Source organism: Penaeus monodon, chromosome 42 (genome assembly GCF_015228065.2).
Source record: "Penaeus monodon isolate SGIC_2016 chromosome 42, NSTDA_Pmon_1, whole genome shotgun sequence".
NCBI lineage: Eukaryota > Metazoa > Arthropoda > Malacostraca > Decapoda > Penaeidae > Penaeus > Penaeus monodon.
In genome coordinates this window covers 24,340,481-24,351,899 of record NC_051427.1, presented here as the reverse complement: position 1 = coordinate 24,351,899, position 11,419 = coordinate 24,340,481, and the positions used below count along the sequence as shown (strand labels likewise).

Below are 11,419 nucleotides of genomic sequence, written 5' to 3'. Positions count from 1 at the left end.
TTTCCCTCCTTCTTTTCGTGACGAACGAGAATTGCGGGAAGGGAGAAAGAAAGGCGAAGAAATGGACAGAGGACAAGAAAGAGAGGGAAAGGACAGGGGGAAGAAAGGGAGATGGGAAAGATCGGGGAAGAAAGGGAGATGGGAAAGATCGAGGAAGAATTGGGGGGAAGGGGAGGAAGAAAGAAGCGAAAGGTAGAGAAAGGAAAGGACGAACAGGGAAGAGGAGAGACGGGGTAGAGAAAAGCGAAAAAAAAATATCACAGTATCATAGGCCCATAGGACTCATAAAACACGCGACCGGATGCGGCTCCTTTACGAATGGGCGCAGGGAGCGAGAGTGCCAGGGGGTGCCAGGGGGTGGACAGTGCCAGAATGACCTTCGCTGACCTCTAGGGGGCCGTGAAAGGTCGAGGTTACACTGACGACCGGAGGAGAGGATGTGCAGGGCGAGGTGGAGGAGATCTGGAGAGCGAGATGTCGAAGACGAGGTCGAGAGGGAGTGGCGAGGTGGAGGAGGAGATGTGGAGGACGAGGTGGTGGAGAAGATGTGGTGGGCGACGTGGAGGAGGAAATGTGGAGGGCGAGGTGGAGAAGATGTGGAGGGCGAAATGGAGGCGGAAATGTGGAGGACGATGTGGAGATGTGGAGGGCGAGATGGAGATCTTGAGAACGAGGTCGAAATGGAGGTGCGAAGGAGCAAAGTGGAGGTGGACGAGGAGTTGTTGAGAACGAGGTCGAATGTATGCGAAGGAACGCGAGGTAAAGGAACCAAGTGCGGAGGGACCAGGTCGAGTAGGAGCTGCGAAGGGGCGAGGTCGAGGAGGAGAAGTGGAGGACCAGGTCGAGGAGGAGGTGCCAAGGGGCGAGGGCGTCCAGGAAGGGCGTCGGCTTCGCTCTCGCATTGCGTCGTGCTCAGTCGGGGGGGTCGGGTAGCACTGGTTTGTAGTTCGCGGGGGGGGGGGAGAGGGGGAGTAGAGAGGAGGAACGGGGGGAGGGGGGAGTAGAGAGGAGGAACGGGGGGGGAGGGGGAGTAGAGAGGAGGAACGGGGGGAGAGGGGAGTAGAGAGGAAGAACGGGGGGAGAAAGAAAGGGAAGAGAAGAAGAACAGAATGGGAAAAGAACAATCAAAGATGAGAAAAAGAGAAAAGGAGAAAGGGAAGATAACAAGAGCAGATAAGAACTGAATTTAAAAACAGTAAAATAGACGTGGAATGAGAGAAAAATGTTTCCTCTTCTCCTATCTTCTTCCCCGGTCTCCTTTCCTGCTTAAATCTTTCAATCTATCTATCTATCTATCTATCTATCTATCTATCTATCTATGTATCTATCTATCTTTCATTCATTCATTCTTCCATTCATTCTTCCATTCTTTCTTTCTTTCTTTCTTTCTTTTTCTTTCTTTCTTTCTTTTCTTTCTTCCTACCTTCCCCCCCCCCCCCCCATCCTTCCTCCCTCCCTTCCTTTCCCCCTCTCTTTCCTTCCCTCCCCCTTTCCCTCCCTTTCCCCTCCTCCTTCCTTTCCACAAATCCAAAATACCCAAAAAAACCCAAAAATTTAAAAAGCTACAAAAAACCCGAACTCATACCCCTCATAAACACACAAAAACCGTGCATTCCCCCCCCCCCCCCCCAAAAAAAAAAAAAAATTTCCCCAAACATAAAAAAGGAACCCAAGCAACTATAAAAAGTCTTATCAAAATTCAACAAAAAAAATAACATCCTAAAAAGTAATAAAATTAATTAATAAAAGAAAAAGCAATAAAAATAAAAATAAAAAGTTACGAGCACATAACTCACCATGCAACATAATGAGTCCTTTTTAACTCATCTTTCACTCGAGTCTCGTAGTCACTTTCGAGTCCCTGCTCTCGCTCTCTCTCTCTCTCCTCTCTCTCTCTTCTTTTCCTCGTCTCCTCTCCTCCCTCTCTCCCTTCTCTCTCTCCCTCTCTCTCCCTCCTCTCTCTCCCTCTCTCTCCCCCCTCTCCCCCCTCTCCCCCCATCTCCCCCCCCCTCTCTCTCCTTCTCTCTCCTTTCTCTCCTTCTCTCTCCTTCTCTCCCTTCTCTCTCTTCTCTCTCCCTTTTCTCTCCTTCCCTCCTTCTCTCCCCTTCTCTCTCTCTCTCTTCTCTCTCTCTCTCTCTCTCCTTTCTCTCCTTCTCCCCCTCTCTCTCTCTCTCTCCTTCTCTCTCTCTCTCCTCTCCTTCTCTCTCTCTTTCTCTCTTTTCTCTTTCTCTTTTTTTCTCCCCTTCTTTCTCTTTCTCTTTCTCTTTCTCTTTCTCTTTCTCTTTCCCCACTCTCTCTCTCTCTTTCTCTTTCCCTCTCTCTCTCCCTCTCCCTATGTTGCAATGGAGTATTGCAAGAGAGTCAAATTTAACAACAAAGCGCCTTGCGTTGCAACATCGCCCCACCATCTTTGGAACATAGGCCTGTGTTAATATTCTCTCTCCCTTTCTTTCTGTTTGTTCTATATTTCTATCTCTTTCTCTTTATCTTTATCTTCTTCCCTCCTTCTCACGCCCCCTTTCCCTTTTTTGTTCTTTTTTCTTCTTTCGCTTTTTCTTGTTTTTTCTTTTTCTCTCCCTCTCCCCTCTTTCCCCCCCTTTTCTCCCTCTCCCTCTCTTTCTCCCCCTCCCTCTTTTTTCTCTTCCCTCTCCCTCTCTTTCTCCTTCTCCCTCTCCCTCTCTTTCTCCCTCTCCCTCTCGCTCTCCCTCTCTTTCTCCTTCTCCCTCTTTTCCCTTTCCCTACCCATCCCTCTCCTCTCCTTCCCCCTCTCTCTTCTCCCCCCCCCTTCCCACTCTCCCTTTCCCTTCCCCTCTCCCCCTACACCCCCCCCCCCCCCCCCCACCTCCCGACACATTGCAAAGGCAGAAAACGTGCAACTCTTCGCAAGGATAAAATGGCTGTGTGGAAAATTCCCAGGTCGTAACCTTTAAGCGAGATGCTTTTTTAAGAGAGAGGGGGAGGGGGGGAGGGGGGGAAAAGAAAAGAGAGAGAGAGAGGGAGGAGAGGGGAGAGAGAGAGAGAGAGAGAGGGGGAAGAGAGAGAGAGAGAGAGGGAGAGGAGAGGAGAAGAGAAGAAAGGAAGAGGGAGGGGGAGAGAGAAGGGGGAGGAGAGGGGAGGGAGAAAGGAGAAGAAAGTAGGAAAAAAAGAAAAAAGGGACTAGAGAGAGAGAGTTTGGGGAATTGAAAGAGTAAGAGAGGAGAAAGAAGAGAAAAGGTAGATAGAGGGGGGAGAGAGAGTTTTGGGGGTAAAAAAAAGGGGGGTTTTAAAATTTGAAATTTTTTTTTAAAAAAGGGGAAAAGTATATTTTTTTTTTTTTAAAAAAAAAAGGGGGCCCCCCGGGGTTTTTTCCTTTTGGAGGGGGGAAAAACCCCCCCCCAAAAAAAAAAGGAAAATTTTTTGGGAAAAAGGGGTTTTGTTTTAAAAAGGGTTTTTGGGGTTTTTTTGGAAAGGGATGGAAAAATTTCCCCTTTAGATTTTTTCCCCCCCCTTAAATCCTTTTCCCCCCCCCCCGGGCCCCCCCCCCCATTAATACCGAAGAAAACACAAACAGATAAAAAAATTCATCAGGCTTTATTTAAGGGGGGGAGAAAAAAAAGGGGGGGAGACTGGGAAGAAACCGGGGAGAGACGGGGGAGAAAAACCGGGGAACTGGGGGAAACCGGGGAGAACTGGGAAAAAAGGGGGGGGGGGAGGACCAGGAGAGACTGGGAGAGAGACCGCGGGAGGGCAACTGGGCCAGGTTCGGCGGTCGAAATACCCCTGGAGGAGGAGCCCGAGGTGCGCGGCGACCCTGGGGGCCGAACGGGGGCCGGATTACCCTCGCCTCCGCCTCCGTTTTTATCCGCTGCTTCTTCTGCTTCTGCTTCTTCTTCTTTTTCTTTTTCTTCTTCTTCTTCTTCTTCATCATCATCATCATCATCATCATCATCATCTTCATCATCATCATCTTCATCTTCATCTTCATCTTCATCTTCATCTTCATCATCATCTTCATCTTCATCTCCATCTCCATCTTCTTCTTCGTCTTCTTCTTCTTCATTTATTTTCTTCTCTTCCTTTTCAGTTCTCGTCTTTCTCTTTTCCCTCTTCTCTCCTATGCTGCTGCTTCGTCGTCATCTTTTTCTCTCCTTTATCTTCTATGCTGTTCAATCTCCATCTTCGTCTTCGTCTTCATTTCCATCTTCATCTCTTCTTCTTCTTCATTTCCATCTTCATCTTTTCTTCTTCTTCTTCTTCTACTTCATCCTCCTTCTTGTCGTTTTCTTTCTTCTCCTCTTCCTTCCTTCTTCGTTCCACCCCCCCCCCTCCCCCTCAACCAAGACCCCCTTCAACTCGATAACAAAAACTAACAAGCAAATAAAATCATCAACCTGTTCTTTTAACCTGCTTTTGTTCTTCTAACCTGTTCTTCCGACCTGCACCTGTCCTTCTGAGCTGCACCTGTTCTCCTGACGTCTACCTGTTCTCCTGACCTGCATCTGTTCTTCTGACCTGTACCCGTTCCTCTGACCCGTACCTGTTCTCCTGACCTGCATCTGTCCTTCTGAGCTGCACCTGTTCTCCTGACCTGCATCTGTTCTTCTGACCTGTACCCGTTCCTCTGACCTGTACCTGTTCTCCTGACCCGCATCTGTCCTTCTGAGCTGCACCTGTTCTCCTGACCTCATCTTTTTCTCCTTACCCGTTCCTCCCCCCTGAAACCGTTCTCCGACCTGAACCCCTTTCCCCAAAAAAACACTCCTTTACAACAACAATAAAAACACACAACCCCCCCCCCCAAACAGAACAAAAACACCAACAACAAAACCAAACAACCCCCCCCCCCCTGAACAAAGCCCAGCCCCGAGTCACGTGACCCGAAGCCAGCGAAACTTAAAAAGGCTAAAATTCATTAAACTTTTTCCCCGCATATCGCTCTCGGGCGCCGCTCGCTTACCGCCCTCGGGGCGAGGGGCTGTCCGATCCTTCCAGGCGGCTATTTTCCCCCCCCCTCGGATCTGTGCTCCCGGCCTGTTCTTGCTTCGGATTTGTTCTCTAGATCTGTTTTCTTCTTCTTTTTCTTCTTCTTCTTCACCTTTACCTTCTTCTTTTTCTAGTTCTTCTTCTTCTCCCCCTTTTCCCCTTCCCCCCCCCTTCTTTTCCCCCCTTTTTTTCCCCCCCCCCTTTCTTTTCTTTTTCCTTCCCTCGTTCTCCTGGTCTTGTTCTTACTTCTGATTTGTTCTCTTGACCTGTTCTTTCTTCTGATTTGTTCCCTAGGTCTGCTCTTTTTTCTCACCTGTTCTCCTAGTCCATTTTTTCCCTCTGATTTGTTCTTCTGGCCTGTTCTGATCTGTATTTGTTCTCCCTTCGGATTTGTTCTCCTGACCTGTATTTGTTCTCCTGACCTCGTTCTTTCTTCGCATTTGTTCTCCTGACCTGTTCTTCTGACTTGTTCTATTGAGCTGTCTTTTTATCTGATCTATTCCTTTGACTTGTTCTTCTTACCTGTAAATGTTCTTCTGACCTGTCAATTTTTTTCCTGATCTGTTCTTTTGACCTGTGCATTTCCCTTTGACCTGTAAATGTTCCTTCAACTTTTGTTTTTTTCTGGCCAGCCCTCTGTTTGTTTGACCTGCCCTTCTGGCCCATCTTTTTACCTGACTTTCCTAACCTGTTCCTCTGACCTGTTCCTCTGACCTGTTCCTACTTATAATTGTGCTTCTGACATGTCTGTTATTACGGGAGATAAATAAGCGTTCGAACTCATTTCTCTAAGGCAACCAAACGGCAAGAAAGCATGCATCTATACGCACATGCACACGCACATACACACATGCACACACACACACACACACGCACACACACATGCACGCACGCACACACACACACACACACACACACACACACACACACACACACACACACACACACACACACACATATATATATATATATATATATATATATATATATATATATATATATACTACATACTACTTATACAAATACATATGCAGAGCAACACCTAAATCCCTCTACACAGCGTACATGTCACCCACCTCCCATCCCCATCCCCATCCCCCTCCCCCTCCCCCTCCTCTTCCCCTCCCAACAACCAACACCCCCCCTTCCCCCACCCCTCCTCCAGAAACGCACGCACACCCTCGCCAGGCCTAATTAAGACGCGACTGCCACCGCTGCGTCTATTCTCGACGTCAAAAGCGACGCCCCGCCTCGACGCCTGGCGAGCATCCAGCAGGCCCCTTCTTGCCCGTAAAAGGAAGAACCGCGCCGGGGAGGGCTTCGAAAATGGAAAAAAAAGAAAGAAAAGAAAATGTTCGCGAATTAACCCAATTTGCGGAATGGGAGCGAGGGATAATTTGCAATAACGATAAGAGCTGCCGGCGCGGTGGTGCCCTGGGTTCTGACCTGCCTGACGCTCGGCTTTCGGTGCGGCTGTCTCTGTCCTTCTTCAGGGCTGTCTGTGGCCTTATTTAGGGCTGTGTGTGGCCTTCTCTCTGTGCTTTCGTGTGTGTTTGTTGCTTTCATTTTTTGTCTGTATCTTTTAGCTGCACCATCCTGTTTGTCTCTATCTGTCAACATGTTGCACCGTGTCTATAATTTTCTTTGTCTGACTCAACAATTCCTTCTCTCTTTTCTCTCTCTATCTATCTCCATCTTCCTCTCCCTCTCTCTCCCTCTCTGTCTATTCTCTCCTTTTTACCACAACTCCTCCTCCTCCTCCTCCTCCTCCTCCTCCTCCTCCTCCTCCTCCTCCTCCTCCTCCTCCTCCTCCTCCTCCTCCTCCTCCTCTAATTCTTCTTCCTCTTATACTCCCTTCCCCCTTCTATTCCCTCCCATCTTAATCTCCTTGTCCTTCTCATCCCTCTCCACCTCTTCCTCCTCCACTCCCTCCTCTTCCTCACTCCTCCCCCCTTTCTCTTTTCCAATTAATGACGTAGGGGCAATGACGTCATCGGTGATGGGAAACATGGCGGGGGAACCCGTAGAGTCATGAGGCCGCGGTTTCCATGGCAACCATCGACCTTCACGTGTTGTTCTCCATGGCACACGGGAGAGAGAGAAAGAGAGAGAGAGTGAGAGAGAGAGAGAGAGAGAGAGAGAGAGAGAGAGAGAGAGAGAGAGAGAGAGAGAGAGAGAGAGAGAGAGAGAGAAGGAGAGAGAAAGAGAGAAAGAATGATGTAATGAGGAGGAACATGGAAAGCAAGGCGGGTAGGCGAGAGGATACACAAAGAGAGAAAAGGAGAAGAGGAGGGGAGAGAGGGAGGGGGAGGGGGAGGGAGATGGAGGGAAGAAGGGAGGGAGGGAAGGAAGGAGGGAAGGAAGGAGGAAAGAAGGGAATGAGGGAAGAAGTGAAGGAAGAAGGGAGAGAGGGACAGAGAAGAGAGAAAAGAAAGAGAAAGAGAAGAGTAGAAAGAAGAGAAGAGAGAAGAAAGAGAGAGAGAAAAAATGAGAACAGAGCCAAACAGGATGAACTACCAGTCGAAGAAACAAAATTAAAGACTAAAAAAAAAACAAATAAAAAGAGCAAGCGACAAAAATAAACGAGACTATCACAAAGAAAGAGAACACAAAACCACAAAAAAAATATCAGACCAAAAATGAGACACCGGAAAAAAAAAAAAAACAAATAACCCGCGCTATCTCCCGCCCCGCTCGCTTGACCTCTCCTCACCCCCCACCCACCCCATCCACATCCACCCTCCCCCCCCCTACACCAACCTCCTCGCTAATGACCCGACTAATTGAACCTTATCTACCAAGGGTCATCTGTCCCTAACGAGCCTAATGACCCGATTCCCTCGTCCCTCGCTAATGACGCAATCCGCTCCCTCCCATTGTTTATTTGGGGGAAGTAAACATCAACAAATAAACAACTTCCAGGATATTAACTTCTGACAGGCTGATTACCGCGAAAAAATATTATAAAATAAATGATGCAAAAAGTTGTTAGAGTCATACTGAGGGGAAAAAAACAAGTAAAATAATTACAGTAATTATGATGATGATGATGACGATGATGATGATGACGATGATGATGATGATGATGATGACGATGACGATGATGATGATGACGATGACGATGATGATGACGATGACGATGACGATGATGATGATGATGATGATGATGAGGATGAGGAGGAGGAGGAAGAAGAGTAATAATAATAACAACAACAATACTATTAATAGCAATACTAACAATAATAATATCGATGACATTAATAATAAAAACAATAGTAAAATTAACAATGACAATAACAGTAACAACGATAATAACAAAATATAGAAACAAAATATAGTAATGAATATAACAATAACAGCAATAATAACAATAACAACAACAGTATGCAAGAAAAACTCCAATCCACTTCGCAAACAACGACACACAAACAAACGGCACGAACGACAAACAAACAAATGCAACAAAAATACAACCTCGCAGTATACACCGTAAGTTGTTGCTCTTCGAGAAGGCTGTCATTTTCTGTCATTTTCTGTCACAAGACTTCAGTCATGTGACCCGCATGACAGTCAATGAACACTTTTTTAGCTTTACGTCTGGTTTGCACGGCGCGCCTACACGCACGCACGTCAACTGGCACAGAGACAGGAGGCGAAAAGGGGGAGTGGGAGAGAGAGAGGGAGATGGGGAGAGGGGAGAGAGAGAGGGAGAGAGAGAGGGAGGGAGATGGGAGATGGGGTAGGAGAGGGAGAGAGAGAGAGAGAGAGAGAGAGAGAGAAGGGAGAGAGAAGGGAGAGAGAAGGAGAGGAAGAGGGAGACTCAGACAGCGCACAAAAGACGCCAAATAAAAATGAAGAGACACAAGAGACAAAAATAAACGACAAGGCCAAAGGAGAGGACGAATCACACTTTCTCCCCCACCCCCCTCCCCCCCTCTCCCTCCCCCCCTGCACCCAATCCCTCACGCCCTCCCCTCCTTCCTCGTCCCCAAATTCCCATCCCCACCCCATCATTCCCTCCTCCCCCACCCTTACCTCTCCTCCACCCTTCCTCCACCTCCACCCCTTCCTTCTCCCCACTCCTTACCCACCTCCTCCCATCCTCCCATTCCTCCCACTCCTTACCCCCTCCCTTCCTCCCCACCTCCTAACCCCCTCCCCTCCTCCCTCCTAGCCCCCCTACCCCCCCCCCCCTCCTCACCAGAGTCTGGCAAAGGAAGGCTTTTCCAGGAAATTTCTCCCCCGTCGCGGAACCTTCGAGAAACAGACCGACCCGGCTCCTTTGTCATAAAAGGCGAGGGCATTAATCGTTCTAAGTGTTAATTCGTTTAATTAACTCTCTCTTTCTCTCCCTCTTCCTCTTTTTTTCTCTCTCTCTCTCCTTCTCCTTCACCTTCTCTCTCTCCTTCTCTCTCTCCCTCTCCCTCTGCCTCTCCTTCTCCCTCTCCTCGCTCTCCTTCTCCATCTCCCTCTCCATCTCCTTCTCCCTCTCCTCCTCCCTCTCCCTCTCCCTCTCCCTCTCTCCTTCTCTCTCCCTCTCCCTCTATCTCCCTCTAAGTTTAATGACCTCTCCCCTCTACTCACCCTCGATTTCCCACGGTGTCCAGCAGTCACGGTGCCCAGCACTCTACTGGTTATCGCCTGTGCCAACTCTGACCTGCGCCCACAACGGAACAACAATAACAAGTGCCCCCAGAACAAGCGATTCCGACCCTTACTGCCGATCACATTATAACTACATGTAATATTATACCTTGATTGTGCTCAAAATGTTTGTTAGAAAATCCTTATTCCGAAGCACTATGTTTGAAATCATTATTATAGACGATACTGTAGTTATCAAATGTTCACGATTTAACTGCACTGCCCTGTCCAGGGTGTTCGTCCGAACATGTGACCACAAGAACCTCTGACTGCCATAAAACAGAGTACGTACGGACACCTCGACTAAAGATTAATGTTTTCATTTCATGCTAAGTAACATTTTTTTCTAAATGCATCGCACAAAAACGACCTGTTTTCAAAAACCGAAGTCACTCTGCCCTCAGCATCGGCTCAGTCAACACCTCGATCTCACACGTCCATTCATAACACGATGCCTCCTTGCCTGGACGTCTCTGCCAGGCCTGCCTCTGTCATCCACTACATAACCCCCGTGCTACATAAGGAAAGAAGCTGCACAACTCTTGCCCTACATACCCCCGTGCTAAATAAGGACAAGAAGCTGCTACAACTCTATACTCCAGCTACCATACCCCCCCGTGCTAATAAGGACAAGAAGCTGCTACAACTCTGTACTCCAGCTACCATACCCCCGTGCTAAATAAGGACAAGAAGCTGCGGCAACTCTAACTCGACACCTGAAGTACCAAACCATGAGAACCATCACAGAGGAACACGAACCTCACCACATCATGACGTCAGTGGCAGACCAGGTGGGATAACCTTCCTGCCACTGTTGCACTGGCGGCGGCAAGTGGGATAATTTCCACACTTCATTGCTTTGGTGTCCGCGCAGTGGGATAGCGTCCCACACATCATTACACGAAGTGAATAAACCCAATTAGATAAATAAATAGACTTGGGAGTATATATCTGAGAGTGAAGTTGAGAGATAGATGGTCCAGATAAAATCAAATTGCGGTGATAACGAAGGTATCTATGTTGTCTTTTTGTATTCCTTCTCCTTCCTTCTTTTCTCCTTCTCCTTCCTTCTTCTCCTTCTTTTTCTCTTCTTCTTCTCCCTCTCCTTCTCCTTCTTCTTCTCCTCAGATTAAAACCAGATAAAGAAAAAAATAAACAAATAAAAATAAGAATAAAAAGACAAAAAAAGAGAAAGGAGAAACACGGAACAAAAAGACACAGACAAAGGTGGCACTCGCGCAGAATCGCCAAACCTTTCCTCTGGCACCGCAGGAGGTGGCACCCGAGTGAAATGGTGGCATACGATACACGTCCAAACCTTGACAACGAACTCACCATGTGGCACTGCGAGATGACACAAGACGACACAATCCTAACACCCCCCACCCAATAAGTGACACGCAGATGGCACAAGAAGACACGTCAACCAACTCAACAAGTGGCACTGGGAGATGACACAAGACGACACAATCCTGACACCCTCAACCCAATAAGTGACACAAGACGACACAATCCTGACACCCTCAACCCAATAAGTGACACGCAGATGGCACAAGAAGACACGTCAACCAACTCAACAAGTGGCACTGCGAAGACACAAAAACAACACGGCCGCCGACCTAAACCAGTAAAATGGCACCGGGAGAGCACAGAGTTGCAAGACTGACACCCAACTCAACAAGATGACACAAGAAGAAACCCAAGACAAGAAGGAGGAAGAGGAGAAGGAAGGAGAGGAGGAGGGGGGGAGGGAGGAGGAGGGGAAGGAAGGAGGAGGAGGAAGGTGAGAAGATGATGATGAGATGATGATGAT

At 48.0% G+C, this 11,419-nt stretch overlaps 1 protein-coding gene across 1 annotated transcript; it reads right to left on the bottom strand.

Annotated features, from left to right (window-relative positions):
- Window positions 1-265: 265 nt before the first annotated feature.
- On the bottom strand, window positions 266-6,792 carry LOC119599217 (putative uncharacterized protein DDB_G0271982; the record flags this gene model as incomplete). Its single annotated transcript, XM_037948957.1, has 7 exons — window positions 266-799; window positions 996-1,043; window positions 2,147-2,281; window positions 2,639-2,707; window positions 4,240-4,274; window positions 6,102-6,106; window positions 6,710-6,792. Coding segments are annotated over 7 exons (909 nt in total), but the record flags the coding sequence as incomplete, so codon positions are not given.
- Between the last annotated feature and the right edge of the window lie 4,627 nt (window positions 6,793-11,419).